At 37.3% G+C, this 18,934-nt stretch overlaps 1 protein-coding gene across 1 annotated transcript in view; it reads right to left on the reverse strand.

Annotated features, from left to right (window-relative positions):
• The window catches only part of CAMKMT (calmodulin-lysine N-methyltransferase), a 326,819-nt gene that overhangs the window by 36,972 nt on the left and 270,913 nt on the right, over positions 1 to 18,934 (reverse strand). Inside the window, exons 4-7 of the mRNA XM_069494781.1 lie at positions 14,891 to 14,951; positions 12,870 to 12,924; positions 11,752 to 11,815; positions 4,326 to 4,392 (exon numbers count right to left, since the gene is read on the reverse strand). Of these exons, the coding sequence (XP_069350882.1) occupies positions 4,326 to 4,392; positions 11,752 to 11,815; positions 12,870 to 12,924; positions 14,891 to 14,951 (247 nt within the window). The remainder of the gene's footprint in view (positions 1 to 4,325; positions 4,393 to 11,751; positions 11,816 to 12,869; positions 12,925 to 14,890; positions 14,952 to 18,934) is intronic.

The following is an 18,934-nucleotide window of genomic DNA, read 5'->3' on the forward strand; positions in this document are numbered from 1 at the left end:
CCTCTTCAACCTGACAAAGAACAGATAAATGCCTACTCACACTGTCAGTTTGTCTACAGACACTACATGCGCATGCCTGAGAAGAAGCCAATCCTGAAATGAAAGTCAGCTATCTGATATAGAAACTGATGTCGGAATCTCTAGAGCTTGACTTTCTTCTACTAAAAATTGTTTGGTTCTATATAAGCCTGATGGATTCACATCTTTCAAAATGTGCTCCAAAGACAAATCTTTCAAACACAAAGCTTTCATATACCAAGGATAAAGCCTATTAATTGCTTCAGGGAGTAAGAAAACATACTAAGCAGAATCATTGCCTTCAAGAAAATTATCTGTCTTCTTCCCTAGGATATGAACTCCAAGAAGGCATGGACTTTCTCAGTCTTGTTCACCACTACACCTCCAGCACCTAGAATGGTACTTGGCAAACAGAAGGTTATCAAAATATCTGTCAACAAGTGAATGACCCAATGAACACAGAAACAAAGTCAACATGCTTTGAACAAAAAGAGAATGTGCCACATTAAACTGTGGCACTATTCTAAGGCCAACGGAAGTTGAAAGAAAGAAGAGATTAGGGTGGGCTGAAAGAGTCCAAGAAGGCAGGGGAGATGGTACGTGGGCCATCCTGAAAGGAAGGATTTGGACGGACAAAGAGGAGGGTAACAAGATTGGCAAAGACCAGAGCTGGAAAGACCAAATATGTGGGAGGCGAGTGTGAGGAGGCTTGGGAGGCTGAAGGAGGAGGTGGAGGTTTGATGGCCTGAGGAGCTGAGGGCAGACTGCAGAAGGCCTGGAAAGATCAGCCATTGGATCCCACTTGGTTGGGTTGTACATTAAAATCATCATTTTCCACATCCCCAATTTAACTCGTAAAGGAAACTGAGCCTAGAAAAGATAAAAATCTTAAAAAGCAACAGGGCAAGCGGAACAACAGGCAATCCGGGAGGCCCACATAAAGGTAAGATTTGGATGATAAAAAAGTCTTAAAATAAGATCCATAGTTTACTAAAATTCAGTTTATTAAAGAATAATAAAAGTCGTAAACCTAAAATTCACTAGCATCTTTCACACAAAGATAAACTCTTAAGTGAAATGTACTTTTAACATCACAACAGGGTAAAATTAATAGATCTTTTTTAAAAAGTATAACTTTTAACTAATATTAACCAGAGAATGACGCTATTCACTAATTCTGGAAGACCTAGAAATATGTAGACGTCAAAAGCACCAAATGGTTCTCTGTTAGTCACAATTTTGAAGACAGCTTCACATAAACCCAACAATTGAGATGCTGTAAATATCCTTGCTCTTTCATCAATCTCTAGCTATATTTAGAAGCATAGTTTTCTTTTGTTCAAGAATTATTCTCAATAACTCCATATTTATATTCCCAAAGGTAGAGTACCTTGGATATATTTGTTAATGAATGGATGATTGTGTGGATGGACAAATACACCATCAAATGATTGCATTAAGATCTTTGAGATGTGATAAATATAATGCTTCATGTATTAATATATGGATCCTAGATCCCACCAGGGCTAAAGCCTTCAGACTTTCACCAACATATTTTTCATATTTAGCAACAATCAGACTTGGATTAAAATGGATCAGAGGGAGCAAGAAAGTTTGGCATATAAGGGAAGAGAGTTACTCTAGGCAAGGAAGGTGGTTCTTAGGAAAGCAGGGGCAGATTTACGGTGAGGCTAATGAAGCTTCAGTGTCCTATGTTCCTGTAAAATTTACTAACTAACGTAAGGTATAATCAAATTCATCCTTCTACAGAAGGCCTCAAAATAAGCTTCAGGCCCCACACAACCTGGGTCTGTCCCTGTATAAGAGGTAGGAAGAGGTTGGTAGCCAGAAAAATGCTGGTAGTTACTGAGAATATTGTCAGAGTAGTGGGAACAGGAGCGGGGGCACCAGTCAAATTTCTGGGCAGCATCTCATTTCTTTTTTAAAAACACCATTTCTTAGGCTCACAGTTCTCATATCACTACTTTCCTTTCAGCTTATACATCTTCTTTGCAAATGAAGTCACAAGAGACATTCAGCTGTTACAAACTTCATGTCAAGCTTTGAAGTGCTTTTTAATAGCAGAAATATTTGGCTCACGTGTGGGCTTTGTAGCTATGGTAAATACCTCTTCGTTATCTGTCGCTACTGTTATTCCACACCTCCAATTTGGAGGAAAAATTCTGCATATGCATTAAGGCACTAAAAAAGAATATTGAACTGTATCTTAGTTCTTTTGTGAATGGTTTCCTTTTATTTCTTCTCTCATGGAACTAATACTTTCATCACATTGTACTGGTTATGGGTGGGAAAGTGGTGGATGGAGGGGAATGCTGATTACTACATCATTGGTTGGCAGTTTCTCTGCGCTTCTTAATAGTTAAGTGGTCAGGTAGCTCCTTAATATAAGATCAAGGCATTTCAAGGACTGACTCATCCACCTGTTTTCTAGCAAGTGCTTTAGCAGACTTTCCACAAAATTCTTGCAGTGGTTAAAAGAGACTGACCACAATTAGTATGAGATTAAGACAGAATAAAACCCCTCATCTTGGAGGTTCCTATATGATTACTGACATATAGACTATATGTCCAAGTACATGTCAGAACAATATGTTTAGAAATAGCATTTTTGAGAGCAGAAAAATAGAAACAAAGGCCATGTATTAAGCATTTGGGATATGATCTGTGTTGAACAATGACATTTTGCTTCACGTAACTTAATTATTTTATGAAACGATGATAGAAAATACTATTGCACTTCGTACTTTAAACACTTGACATTTTTATTCCTCAAAATGCAGCATTTTAGAAGTCTAGCTATGTTTATTAATTAGTGATTATTAACACCCAGTAAACAACATTATGTCTCGTAAAAACACAATCTCTCTTCACAGCATGAAGCTGAAATCTATTATTTCCTGATTCCATATGCTGAAATACACTCAAATGGTCACAAATGACCATAAGCATTAAATAAATGTAAATGAGGACAACATAGAAAATGCACTTTTGATTGATAACTAAAAGACCAGGTTGAAAATCATGTCCAAAAATGAAGCCCTCTCCAGAAGGGTATGGCTGTCCGCACTGTGCAGGAAAGTGCCCTGAGAATGAAGAGCACACAGGTAAGGGCACACTTTTCTCTTTCTCTGAACCTGCCCAGGGTTCTCTGGGAAGGAGAACTGTTTGTTCATTTATATGAGAAACAGCCTGCTGCCCCTGTGCCATCGGCTGAACATTCTAATGCAGGATTTAAAACATATCTACGGAACTGCATTACATTCACCAACTAATATAACAGAAAAAAATTACTGCTACTCCATAGCTCTCACACCAACACGTCAAATGCTTAGGTTTTCAAGCATTGTAATAAATCGTTACTTGGCCACCTTTTTTTTTTTCCTTTAATGAAACTGGGCAGCTGGTGTGGGAGAGTGTCCTCAACATAGGGAAAACTCGAAATACCAAAGGATGACAGATGAACAGTAATAAATAAAATAATTAATTAAAAATGGAATTGTGCTAATAAAGTCTGTGGTTAAATGCATGAGAAAAATCCACAAATATAGAGGTTTCATGTGAAAATTACTAAATGATTACTCATTCCTATAGGTCCATTACCAACAGGGCAAAAATGAAACACAGAATCACAGAACATACCATTGTTTTTGTTGAGGGCAAGCATTTCTCCTAGTTTGGATAAGAATTAACAGAATCTAAAAGGGAATGGACACCTAGCCTATCTTAAAATCACGGACTAGAGCAGGGTTTCTGGGTCTTGGCACTATTGGCATTTGGGGCCAGATACTTCTTGGTTGTGGAGGGCTGTTCTGTACACTATAGGATAGTCCCTGGCCTCTACCACTGGGTGCCAGTAGCAACACTTCTTCTCCTCCTCCAAGTCATGACAATAAAAAATATTTCCAGAGAATGCCAAAATTTCCCTGGGGGGCAAAACTGCCCCTAGGTTGAGAACCACTGGAATAGAGCCATTTAAAGAGTTCCCAGTCTGGGCTTCTGTCAACCTCACATTGTATAATCTCCACCCATAAATCATCCCCAACCCAGTGTTTAATATACTTATCTTCTGTTTTCTCATCTATTAATTGGAGATAATGAGAGTGTCTGCCTGCTTCATAGGAGTCTTATGAGCATTAAATGAGATGATACTTGTAAAGTGCTTAAAACAGTGCCTGACACATAGTAAGTGCTCAATAAATGTTAGCCATGATTGCTTTTAATAATCACCCATAGTACCAAGAAAAGCAGTTTCAACTGTAGTGTTTTAACACAGAAAGGTGTCTTACCAGCTTGATATTTTCTGAGTCTTAAACAAACCAGCCTTCTGATTCCTTGCGATGATGTCTTTCACATCTATAGGACATAGTTAAGAAAGCTTCTGCAGCAATTGTCAACTGACTCAAAGAAAGGCCCCAAAACACAGTGATCTTTTTATTTTACATGGGATCAGCACAGTGAAAAGAGCTGTAGGGTGTGAGGCAGGAGAAGGGGATAGCCCTGGCTCTACCACCGAATGCTGACTTGCCACAAGCAAGCTCTTTGAATAAACTGGGCTGCAGATTTGTCACCTGTGAAACGTACATTCAGGCAGCCCCTGGCAAGGCCGAGTTATGGGTGCTGGCGGGGAATGGCTGTTCCATAGATGCCACGCTCCACTTGCTTAAAAGTGCAAGGAGTCCAAAGGCAAACCTCCTCCAGTCAGTGGGCAGGGCCATGCCAGTCTTCCGAGACTTTCCAAGATGAAGTGTTTCCAGTGTCTGAAATGCTAGTAGGGAGGGTGGGATGAGCAGCAGGGAGAGACTTGGGAAGAAGTGAGAAGAAAAAGAAGTGAAAGGTCTCCTGAAAAACTGTCTTTACAGACTTATGCTTTGGCCTTTGGCCATCTGCTGGCATGCAAGGACTTGTACGAAAGAGCCATATTTATGGAAGAGATATTTTGAGGAGTTGGTTCATCACATCACACAGTGCCACGTTTACGATGCCCCATGAGAAAAACCATCAGGTTTCAACATTAGAACACGGTGGACTGCAGATGAACTGACATTGCTTCAATTCCTGGGCACTATAAATCTTGTAACTGTTCCTGTTTCTCTCTTTGCTCTGGCCCCTGTGCAACTCAGAGCCAAATGTATGACCTAATTCTAACAACCACAAGAGCTCCTATGGCATATATTTTCTGTACTGAAGTCCATTCATGGCTTCATCATATTTTCCTGGCCTTCTAATTTCCAATTGCCCTCACCTTCTCATTTATTTTATATAGTATATTCTATGTGTCACCGTAAGAAGCCTCAAAATCCCTCTTTTGGAATAAGGCATGTTTAAATAAACAAGAAATAAAATAATTCCAGTGAAGGCTGCAAGCTGAACTAAATTGGGCCCATGGGGAGGACACCAAGCAGACAAGCGATACTCTCCTATTGCTCAGAAAAACAGATTTCCGGAGTGTTCAAAGCAAGCCTTGGCCAAGATCTCCCTGCAAGAACAGAACCACAGGACTTTCTAACCCAAATCTCTGCTTGAACCGCCAGGCACACCCATTTCTTCCGAGAGTGAATAAGCAGGTACTGTGATAGCTTTCTTCCCCCCAGGAGTGGGTAGGAAAATCAATTAGGTCTCCTAATGAAGGGCTTTGTTGAGGTTTACAAAAGTGCTATAATGCAGACTTTTTTTTTTTCCTGGGTGAACTTTCCTGTATGCAAATTAAATACCGTTAAATTACATTCATTAAAAAAATAAAAGAGACTAATTTGCCTACTTGTTTTGATTAACTAAAATGACACATCGGCCTACAGTTCTGTCTATTTCAGGAAGAAATTATTTCAGGAAAGTCTTCTAAATGAAATGTCTTGCAGAACAGGACAGCTGACATCTTTATTCTGAGAAGAACAAAATTAGGAAAGAGTCAACTGACAACTGTTTTTGATTAAGTTCCCCCACACTCTGGCCACACCCTACTCAGAGTTTCCATGGCATCCAACTGCATGCCATAATGTGCCGGGTACACCTGTAGCGTTGTGTGAGTACATGACTAATCTATCAAGCAAAACATATTATTTTGTTAGTGGAGGTAATACTTTTTATAAAATAGTTGCAAGGAAGTTAAATTATATAACTCAGAAAGCCTATTAATAATTTTTAGTAAACATCTTAACACTACATACTTTTACACAATTTATAAACCCATGACTCTGGGTGGTCAGGCTGAAGCAAGCATCTGTATTTATATTCTAGAAGCAATGTTTTTTAATAAAAAAAAAATTCACAGCAGTATTTAGGCTGCTTTATTTTTAGAACTGGGCAAGAAATATCCTTTGTGGTCTAGGAGGGTTTTTTTAATATTAAAACAAGTACAAAGAGAAAAAAAATGGCAATGGTATTATTAAATATTACCTTAAGAGATAAATTCTGATATCCTGCTCCCCATCCTTTACTTTAGGTCAGATTTTGATGGTTCTTCTGGATGGCACTGTGTCTAATAATAGATTTTATCATACTTCTGTGTCACCTCAGGGTAATAAAGGAAATCCAATCAAATTGAGTCAATACGTCCAGGATAGTGTTCAACATGGCAGACCAAATTGTATTCTCTGAACTGCCCCCACCTCCTGGAAGACTTCTGTGGGATGGGCTGGGTGCGAGGAAAGCCTTAATGTGATTTCTGATTAAATGAGTACAGAGCACTCATCTCCAATCTGGGCAACTGGACTTCCAGAGCTACGGGATATATGCTTGTGGCTGAAAGGAAACCAGAATTCAATCTCTAGATTTTATTCTCAAGTAAAGCACAGTTCAGGAGTGGAGTTCCATTTCAATTTTGTTTCAGTTGATTTTTATTCTTAAAAAATATACTTTTATATAATAATCATTTAAATAAATTACATAGGTATATACTACACTGTTTGAAATATTAGCCTCCTCCTGCAATTAGTGATCGTTATATTTATCAATAGCTGCATACACATTTTGAGAGTTGGCATTGTTCTTTATGCAAGAAAATATTTAAAAAATAATTAACAGTATGATTCACAAAGCACTACTTTCTCGGTTTACGTTGTCTTTATTTTCATTGCAGCAACAAAAATGAGGGTAGGAAACTACGAGATTATAATATAAATCTTATTCATTTTGATCTCTAAAGGTTTTTTTAAAAATGCTTGATGTGAGAATATTTGCTAATTTAAGGCTGCAAAATATTCTTACACGTGCTTATTACTCAAATGAATTGAGAGGATGACATAGAGACAGTACGAACTCTCTATTAGCAATGCCAACTCTTACGTTTATGGATGAGAGAACTTTTATTCCTGGGGGTGCTGAGGAAATGCAAGATGACATTCACCAAATCATTTTAGCTTTTGGTGAAACAGAATGGTTTAATAGGAAAAAACATAAGCTTTGAAGTCAGATGAACCTGGCTTCTAGAGCTGATTCTGATACTTGGTAGCTGTGTGTCCTTGGATCAATTAACCTCTCTGAGCTCCTGTTTCTCTAAAACAGGAATTATGATACTTATTGTACAGGCCTAATGTACTATCACAAATGATGGGCCTGACACATAGTAGGTGCCTAATTCATGTCAATTCATTACCTTTTTTAATAATTCAGGCAAAAAAGCTTTGGTGGGATGAAGAGGCTGGTGATACTAACTAAAATGAGGTCTGGCAGTTAAGCTTTATTTTCTTTCTGGGCTGCTCAGAACTAATTTATATTGTAGAATTTAAATAACTAGAAGGCATCAAAGAACTTCTACCCTGTAGTTTTTTTAGTGTCTTTCCCTTGTATAAATGTGTTCTAGCCAAGGCAAAATCTGTGTCCCACAAGGACAGAGACGAGGTCTGTCTTGTTCACTGCTGTATCTTTAGCATCTGGAATCTTATGCCATTGATACTGGCTTAATTGATTTTAACTTAATTTCAAAAGATATACCCAATACAAGGCACATAGAGTTCACTCATGACTCATCTAGCAGATGGAAGCACAGTTGGCATAGATATTGGAGGAAGGGGCCTGGACACAGGAAGATGGCCTGGGATTCTCAAGGTGTCAGCCATCCTCAGCACAGGCTGCAAGGTCCACATGAAGCTTCATTTATTAATTATTCAAGTCAGGGACTCTGTTAAATAAATGTGATGTTAAACCAGCGATAGCTCTTTTAAAAAGCATTAGAGATTTACCAATTTTGGGAGAATCCTAAGCTTGAGATCATGATCCAGACCATGCATACTGTGGGGATAGGATGCTTGGGTCAAGGGCACAGAGAAATGGGTCATCAAGCATTGGAATCTTCTGCAGAGAACATGCTAGATGTCTACAAAGGATGAGTCAAGGCAGGGTGCTTGTGCTGGGTAAATTAATGATTGTAGCCAGAGAGGGTTGTTCACCTTTAGGAGTTCTAATTTTATTCAATATAATTGGAAGAGGCTTAGCATCAGTAATAACTCAGTATACTATTTCTCTCCCTTATTCTTATGTCATTGTCATCACCAGCTACAAAGCTTATTGAATAATTATTATATATATGTGGGCAGTTGCAGATTTCTTTCTTTACTACACTAAAAGGGCAGTGCCAAAGAAAAAGGATCATATTTCACACTATTTTAGAATAAATTTGAGAACTGGATGGATCAAATGACCCTATTTCTAATTTATCTTTTGTCTTTTGGAGTACAGACAAAATGTCATTTTTAGGGAGATATGGCTCTCAGGAAGCAGGCTCTGGGTTAGACCCAGAAATGCAGTTTAAAGACCAAGGAAAACCTTAGGGGAAACTACCCATGAGTCTGAGAAAATATTCAGAACTCACAAAATTCATTTCTACCTCAAGTCTTAATCTCTTTACAGACATCTCTGCTTAATAAATCTTAGATCAACATCTAGGTTTCCAGAGTCAAAGTAGAGAGTTTGAGAAGACGTAAGCAATCCATTCGATACCTTTTAGGGAGACAATAAATAACCTCACAACTGGTTTACATGCTTCTGTGATATAAAGATTCAGAACTAATCCATTCATTGCCTCGCATATTAAAAAAAAGGAATAATAGAAAATTAAAAGGAAATATCAGAAAATGCTATTTTTTTAAAAAAAGTAAAAATCAGAAGCTTAAGAGACTAAGAAGACTCAGTTGGATTCATTAAATTCAGAAGCCAAGAACAACAAAAATAATTTTTAAAATGATGAGAATAACATACAGGCCAATAGTCAGATGTGGTGTGCCATTGCCAGGTCGATTTTCAATTACATTTCGCTGATGTATTCATTTGTTTCTTAATGTGCTCATCTTGCCCATTAAGAATAATTAGCAGCTTTGCTTAGAGATTTTCTGGCTTCTGGCAATGTTTCTCCCCCTTTTTTTGTTGACATCCACTTTTACTTTTTAGAAAGTAATTTTTGATTAATATCCTACAACTGCTATATAATTTAGGCTTCCTAAAATTTTAAAGGAAAGCTGTAAACAGTAATTTTTAAATGAGTTTGTTTCAATCTATATGCATCAATAGTATGTGATTCAGTGAATTACTTATTCTTACAGAAAGTGGACACCCAAATAGAAAAAAAAAAAAAAAATTCATTCATATTAACCTCAGTCAGTAAAACAGATTACAACGAATGCCAATTGTAAGCTGTGTTAGCAAATCAAGAATAACATTAGTATTAAAAGCAGGAAAAACACATTGCCAATTTTAAGGCTTTATGCATGCTTTTTTCTCTTAATTAAAAAAAATTAGATCTAGTTACAACAGAAAAAGGCACACAAACATAGAACAACTGCATAATAAAAACTGAACTCCATCAGGAAAGTCCTAAGAGATGAAATAAAACACACTACCAGTTTTGGTCTGCATCCTGAAAGGACCTACTTTATCTACATTGTAAAGTTCTTCCCCTCCTGCCCTTTGGCACCCTGCTATATTAAACCCATTGTAAAACCTAGCACAATAAAGCACTCTCAGGGCTGAGCTTCTGAGGACCAAATGTTAAAAATCCATTTTCTTGGGAGGGGGCTGTACCAATCATTTCTTTGAAAGGCCGGCAGAATGAATACAGAATCTGAGATTTCCTCTCTGATTTCAAGAGCTGGCATGGCATCTTTGCTGTTTAAAGCAAAGGTGCGTTAATTAATGACATTAGCATTGCCTCCCTTCTTTGGAAGCTCTGTAGTTTAGCTCAATAATAAATTTAGTATGATTAAATTTACATATGACTACAGATGTTTCCCATAGTTTGATAAAAGTTCTAATTGGTTTCTGATGCCATTAAATGAGACACCTGCTGACTTGAGAGAAACCTCAGGTTACTAGGCCCAATCTTCAAGTTTCTGTGGCTAATATAACCCCCTTTTGTACAATAATCCTACTCCTCTTCCCCCCAAAAAACACCCACTGGGGCTGAGCTAGCATACCTGAGCTTCCTCTCGCTGTCTGTATTCCCTGACATAAAGAGGAGGAGCGCAGGGAAATGATACATGCACGGAATAACTCAGAATAAAGCAGAGTGAATGAAACAACATCAGCTCATCTTCAGGAATATTTTGAAAAACTTGCGACAGTCTCAAGATCATGATTAAAATCCTGCATTTTAAAAAAGGAAGCACCTTTTGTGATCTCTTTCCCTTGTGTGAAAGGCCAAGATTGTGATTGGCTGTTTTTCCTTCCTGAATTTTTTTTTTTTTTTTTTAAGTCTGTCAGGCAATTAGCTGGGTGGGGCTCTGTGGAGCACACAAGTGCTGCTGAACAATATTAGCTACTGTGTGTCTGGTACCTCCTTTCTCCTGTGCGAGCAGCCTGATGGAGCTGCTGCAAATTTTATTTTCAAAAAAATTATATAGCAGACGGAGAAAAAGAAAATTGAAAATAGGTTTTATGTAAGATGCCACAAAAATCAAAACTGCTTTGGCATTTTAGGGGCTTAAAATTCAAATAAGTAGACTGTCTCCCTCATAATGTCAATGTAAGGCACACCAAAAAGATTCAAAGCAAACGTATCTTCTACTTTTCCTCTCAGTTCCTAACAGCTGTTAACTGCCCCTGAACAAATCAGCTCAACTGCTAAAGTAGCCACAAATTATGCTTGCTTTCTTAAAGTACAGTTCAATTTTCATGAACTCTGTGTACATATTAGTAAAGCATAATCTAATATAATGGAGTTTGAACTGTAATAGCATGGCAGAAAAAAAAAAAAAGAGATAGCTTTTGTAATCCTAAATAAAACGAAGAACTGATAGCTGTGTCCAGCGGGGGACATCGGTAACTCCTCGGCAATTAGAGTAGGTACAATATCACACAGTACATACGATATCAAATGCATAAAAGGAAATAACAAACACGAAGGTGGAAGTTAATATTTACAAGCAATATCCAATACAATAAATACTAAATAATTTATTTTATACTGCCAAATTTCCATGGAAATAAAAGAGCAAGAATGCTTGAAAATTATTATGAAACAAATTTTCTTATTGCCTTGAGAGGCCCACAAAACAGCCTCTTTGAGTGAGAAGTGTTTATAAAAATCTATCGAAAGGAAAGAAAAACATGTAGTAGAACGCAATGGGTTCATATATTTCTACTTTTTCTTAATTACTTGTCGTGTGTATGTGGGGGGAAAACTCTCTTTTAATGCCCCATGCTGGCTGTCTTTATACCAATTGTTACTCAGCCGGGAAAAAGGAATGAGCACAACAAACCCGTTTTCTATCAGAATAAGGATACTTCTGATGGCCTTTTCATTCCCATCAGTTAACAGAACTTCTTTGACATCTGCAGAAATAGCAACCTGAAAAAAAAAGGGAGCACAGCAAACAATGAGCAAATATGCTTGTCTGTGTGGAAGTGAAGACAGGAGTGACAAGCCTTCAGTATCATGCTTCCTCACCTATTTCTCTGTAACAATCTTCAATCTTTTTTCATTTTATGTCTGCATTATTTTAATCATTCAATCAAATCAGTCAATACTTTTATCATTCCATTTGCGGGAGCCTCTATCTTGCTATCATTCTGTTCGGTAATTGCATTGTGACAGCGGATGATGGTATTCTGAGAGGCTTTCATTTGTGGGCTTCTGTTTATCTAGTAGAGCCATCATACAAGGCTGTCACTCTGCCTTTCAGCTTGCTTCTGTCTGACTGCCTGATGCCCTTCATATAACTTTGCATTGCAGGCAGATGGCTTTGTGAGGGTAATTTTTTTGTGAGCTTTGACATGCTCGCACATTGGGCTGTAACCTCGACACATTGTATAAGAGCGACAGGTTTGTCAAATGCCAATCAGTGTAACAATATGCTTTTATTTGTAGAGACATAAAAACTTGTCTAATGCACTGTGCTGCTACATAATATCTCCTGAATACATGACTCAGAACCCAGAGAATGGGGAACGACGTTCCTGAATGGCCAATCTAATTCAAAAGAATCTAATTACTGAGCGCTCTGGATCATGTTTGTTGGTGTAATAATGCAGGCAAAACATTAGCAGCTATATCATGGTGCTCCAACTGTGATTCGCCGGGCTATTCCTGTATCTTAGCAAATGGGACTATAATCTGAAAAAAAAAAAAAATGCTTTCACTATGGCAAAGAAAGGCTGTGCGAGGCCTGGAATGTCACAACAAGCGATATTGACTACACTGAGGTAAAATGTTTCTGCTCATCGAGGCAACCATAAAATCAATATGATCCGAAAGTAAGTCAATCTAGAAGGTCTCTCAAGACCCAGCAGCTTGACCGCAGCTGATGCTGTTGACGGTTCTCTGACCCAGCAGTTGGAGGCCCTGGAACATTTTTCCTTTTGTTCCTCCCTCTGAATGGGATTGGAATTGAGAAAAGACCTACCATGAGCCCAGCCAAGCATGTCATGCCACCCCCTAGCTCACACACAGCAAGGTCCCTGAAAGAGAGAAAAGAAATGGTAGAACCCATACAAATTAGATGAAAATGGTCAGAGAGATATATATGTTACAAGAACAAATTGCCATCTGCAGTAAGAACGGCACTACCAGGAAGTTGTAGAGACATGACTAGGCTACCTCATGTCGTTTTGCGTTTTAAAAATAATTATGAAATAGAAAAGTCACAAAGCAGGCAAATCAGTGGGGGTTCCCTCATTAGTGTTCACTGCAACATTACCACCGCTGAGCTGAAAAATCTGAGAAGGTTCCCTTTTTTTCCCTTGTCAATGGCGCTGTCTTTTAGAACTAAACTAGCTAGAGTAGCGAAAGATAATTGTTAGGAAAGGATAACACTGTTAATCCACATTCATTCCTTCAAAAACAGTTAGACAAGTAAATGAAGAATATATGTGAGTGTGTATATACCTATATTATGGTCACACACACACACAACACATACACACACAAATAAATGCAATCCTGAATTTTTAAAAAAAATTCTAAAACCAACGGAAACATTTTGGAAAGCTGAACCGCCCCCATAAAGAACAATTACACAAAGAGCATTTAGCAATTAACACTTAAATCACAAATGACCCCAACACAACATAGTGAGTAAACAATGCAGGGATATAATATGGTTAAGCTAGCAAACCAGGCTAAAGTAATGACTGGGCTCTGACTTTACTGCTCAAAAGTAAAGCAGCTCAGAGTTAAAGCTGACAGTCTAGTGTGGCACTCTGCACTTACCTTCCCCTTTGTGCCTAAATATCAGCCCTCAACGTGTGACACTCTCACCCTGGCCCACGGCTCGCTGATTGGAGCTCCGGTCAAGCTTAAGCACAGCGAGATGAGCAAATGCCAGACTTCCAGGGCAGCTCTGCAGCTCAAAATCAAAATTGCCCTGTACTTATTTTATATGCTTAGAGTCTTAAGATTGTTTCTTCTTCCCAGTTCGGGAAGTTTATTACCTCAAGAGGAGAAAAAAAGCAAAATTAAACAGGAAGGGGAGGTGGGGAGAGGGGCTAGGAGAGGAGAAGCCAAGCAAAGACATCCATATTTTGAAATACACTTAATGAGTGTTTAGTTGTTCAAAGCAATTATAGACTGGCTGGTAAATATGGACCCTAGAGCTTCAAAAAATACATATTATTGACCCAATCTTGTAAGTACATATTGTTAAAACACACACCATGATCACTAATGGCTTATCTGGAATCATAATGTGCTGTTCAGGAAGTATATATTGGATGACCTTTATGAAATGAGAATTAAAATGAAAAGCCTGTTTTTTTCTGGGTCTACCAAACGTTTGTAGAATTTGCAAATAAAATGAGTATTTTTCTTTTCCCTCAATCTCACCCAAGGGTTTGATCTATAATACACACTAACAGTTGAAAACATTCATTTCCATAGCATGAATCTGTAATAGTAATTTCTATTTCACAAATACATATTGTTAGGCATATAAAAATACCTTTAAAACCAGGGGTGGGATGACATCTTTAAATAATAGCTGTGAGGTATTTATTTATCAAATATTCTGTAGTGACTTCCCTAGCAGAAGTTGAAAGAATGTCTTTATTGTTTTTTTTTTTAACCTTCACAATCAGTAAGGATTGATTGGAGCTTCATTTTTGTTTCCCCAAAATCAAAGTGAAATAAAATGCCTTGAGTGGAAATCAAAAGCCTTTGACATATAGCAAAAAGCTTGCTGTGCAATATTAGTACCCAAAGGCAATTCAGATTTCTTTTCAGAAGCAACATGTGTTCACTATGAACTTTTTTCCCTTTCTGTTTTCCTTTTCTCTTTCCTTTTCTTTCTTTCTTTTTTCTTTCTTTGTCTCTCTCTCTCTTTCTTTCTTTCTTATAATTTAATTTGAAGAATGTAAACATGGCAATTTTTAATATGCAGATTCAATATCCATGATGGGATAAAAATATCTTTTAGGTGCAACTCTGTACCTGAACATATTACTGTGCTTGAGGCAGTAATAAGCCAAAACCTCTTCAGACGGCCAGATGCCTAGAAAACACAAGAGGATAGACTTTTTGATTATAGAAGTTATTCTCTCAAGAAACAGCTTTTAAAAATAATGTTCAGTACAAGCTATTTCAACTGGAATCAAACTTAACATAGTTATTACTTGTAATACGTCGTATCGCATGAGTTTTTATTGTTGCTGCTCTCGTTGTTTTTATAATGGTGATGTTTATAACCCTTTTCCTCAGGATAACAGTAAAATATCCTAAATAAATTTTACTAAGTTTCAATCACAACAACATAGCAAAAACAATAACAACCAATATTGCAAATATCAAAAGTTAAATATTGATGGTATTTCAGGTAGATCTTAAGCTTGTTCCCATAAAATTAATAAGCATCAGTTGAGGACCTATTACATATGCTGCTCATGTTAGGTAAAAATAAATGGAGAAATTACTTATAGGAGCAAATGAAACCACTGAGGTCATTATACCTTTTTGTTTGATTTTATACTAATGTTTTAAAATTAATTATTTCCTTTCTTTAATTAAAAGAATCAAACTGGAATATAAAATTAAGAAATTTTAATTTCATCAACTTTGGCACATCTTTAAATTTAACGATAATCCTACCCATTAATTTGCATGGATGGGCACTTTTTAAAATTATCATCTGTAAATCATTTGTTTAGAAGACTTAGTCTTCATGAATGGATATGAATTCCTTAAAGAGAAGATAAACATGCTTGGACATCATATTTTCTAGTGGTTATCACAGGATGGTAGGACTATAAGTGCTTTTAATTTTTTCTTTATATTTTTTGTATTTTCAAAAATTTTTACAATGAGTATATATTACTCTTTCTTTTATTTTTATTTATTTTTTATTTATTTATTTATTTTTTTGAGACAGAGTCCCACTCTGTTGCCCAGGCTAGAGTGAGTGCCGTGGCGTTAGCCTAGCTCACAGCAACCTCAAACTCCTGAGCTCAAGGGATCCTCCTGTCTCAGCCTCCCGAGTAGCTGGGACTACAGGCATGCACCACCATGCCCGGCTAATTTTTTCTATATATATTTTTAGCTGTCCATATAATTTCTTTCTATTTTTAGTAGAGATGGGGTCTCGCTCTTGCTCAGCCTGGTCTCGAACTCCTGAGCTCAAACGATCCGCCCACCTTGGCCTCCCAGAGTGCTAGGATTACAGGCGTGAGCCACCGCGCCCGGCCTCTTTCTTTTATTTTTATTTTTTACAGACAAGGTCTCACTCTGTTGCCTAGGCTGGAGTGCAGTGGTGCAATCATAGCTCACTGCAACCTCCAACTCCCAGCTCAAGCGATCCTCCTGCCTCAGTCTTCCCCATCCCCCACCCCCGCCATTAGCTGGGACTACAGATGCACTCCACCATGCCTGGTTAATTAAAACAAAATTTTTTTGTAGAGATGGGGTCTCACTGTCTTGCCCAGGCTGGTCTCGAACCCCTGGTCTCAAACGATCTTGCCACCTCAGCCTCCCTGAGTATTAGGATTACAGGCTTGAGCCACTGTGCCTGGCTATGTATTAGTCTTATAAACAGAATAAACTATAGCATTATAAAAATTATGTTTTCCACAAGGATCAGACCTAAAGATCAGGCAGGGCACCAGGCATCCTGCATTGCCTGAGGTTGAGAATGCCATGAAGTCCTGGGAAAGAGCAGCAAATGTTCTGATTCAACACCAAGCACTCTGCTGATGGGTCTTGACGCAAAGTTGAAACATCTAAAGAAGGCTTAATTTTTTTCCCCCAGATGAATCTCCAACTTCAAGGAGTAAGAAATCCAAACCTCTCAGAGAAAAGGATGTCAAAGAAATGTTAAATAAAATCCTAAGAGATTCAGTGGGTAAAAATATGAACAGCAAAGAGGTGACCCCATAGAGCATTTGCTGCAGGTATACACTACACCTCAGCCTCTCTGGCATTTCTGGTAGAAAGAAGGGAAGCCAGCAAGAAGTGTTTGGAGTCATATTTAGGAGGAAAGTCAGAGAGGCAGTGGAGTATAGCAGTTAAGATCATAGGTACTTTGGAACCAAACTCATTGGGCTGTAGTCCCAGCTCTGCCGTTCCCTAGCTGAGTGACCTTGGACAGGTTACTTAACCTCTCTGTGTCTCAGGCTCCAAATCTTTAAAATATCACTAACTGTATTATCAACCTTATGGGACTGTCATGAGGATTAAATGAATAAAATATATGCAATGTGTTCAGAATAGTTCCTAACTCATAATAAACTCAAAGAAAAAGAAGGTTGTCATTGATGTTATTCTCCTGCAAAAGGGGGCAGAAGAGTGGAAGAGAGAATAATATGTGAACTCAGAATAATTATCCCAATAACCAGAAGAGATGGAGAACCATTTTGACCTGAGCTTTGGCGTGACCCTACAGTCCATATACCTGGCATATCTCCACATAAAAAGAACTCCATGAAGACCAAAGTACATACTAAAATTCTCTGAAAGAAGAGCCTAAATCAGTGTTCTACACCAAGTGGATATAATCACCACAATAATGAATTTTTTATGCCTTTAGTAGATGGTTTTGAGGTTTTAAAAAAGTAATGATAGGGAAAGAACATTTAACTAAAATTTAAGCCTTGATTAAGTACAAAAATGTAACTTCTAAAGTGCATAGTCTTTTGAAATAGTTTTATAATTTTCTCAAAAAATTATAAAGGCTAACGGCTGATTTTTAACAAAATTAAATACAAAAAAGACAAAGAACAAAGTAAAAAAAAATCACCTAAAATTCCACCACTAGCATATAATCACTGTTAATATTTTAGACCTCATTCCACAAAATCTTTCTAGGCATAAAGATATTTTACACAAATGGGATCTTTACATGCAGATATTCAATAATCTGATTTTGCCTCGCTCAATATAGAGTAGACAGGTTCAAATGACAATAAAAATATACTCTACCTGCATCATTATTTGTAATGATTACCTAGAATTCGTTTAACCAGTTTCCTCTTGATAGACATTTAAGTTAGTTTCAAAGTTTTTTATATCACGAGATTATTAATAGTGGTACAATGACGACATAACTTTTCCCAACATATGGTTTTCTCCGTAGGTCATATACCTAGAATGGGATATCTGGTCAGAGGTTGAGTACATTTCATATTATAATATACTGAACTGTCGTCCATAAAATGTGTACTCACCTACATCCTCAATAAATTTGTTTCCTCAAAGCCTTGTCAAGATACGATTTTGTCAACCTATTTCATTTTTGCTAATTTGTTAAGTTTTAAAAATTTTCTCAGTGGAAATCAAAACCAAAATGAGATACCACTTATACCCATGAGGGCTAAACAAATGTTGTTGAGGATGTGGAAAAATTGGAACCCTCATGCACTGCTGGTAGGAATGTAAAATGATGCAGCTGCTTTGGAAAACTATCTGGCAGGTCCTCAAAACGACAAATATAGATCGCAACATGATCCAGCAATTCCGCTCCTAGGTATACACCCAGGAAAAATCAAAACATGTCCACACAGAAACTTGTACATGAATGTTCACAGCAGCATTATTCTTAATAGCCAAAGAGTGGAAACAACCCAATGTCCATTAATTGATGAACAAATAAATAAAATGAGGTACATATCCATATAATGAAAAATTATTTGACAATAAAAAAGTACTGATACGTGCTGCAACATGGATGGAACTTGAACACATTATACAACCATATCTTGTTTTATTGCACTTTATTGTGCTTTTCAGATATTGTGTTTTTTTACAAATTGAAAATTTGTGGCAATCATGCTTCAAGCAAGTCCATCAGTGCCATTTTTCCAACAGCATGTGCTCACTTAGTGTTTCTGTGTCACAGTTTAGTAGTTCTTGCAATATTGTAAACTTTTTAATTATTATTATATCTGTTATGGTGATGTATAATCAATGATGTAGCTATTGTAATTGTTTTGGGGTACCACAAACTAGGCCCATATAAGATAGTAAACTTAATCTATAAATGTGTGTGTT

This window comes from Eulemur rufifrons, chromosome 19, assembly GCF_041146395.1.
Source record: "Eulemur rufifrons isolate Redbay chromosome 19, OSU_ERuf_1, whole genome shotgun sequence".
Taxonomy (NCBI): domain Eukaryota; kingdom Metazoa; phylum Chordata; class Mammalia; order Primates; family Lemuridae; genus Eulemur; species Eulemur rufifrons.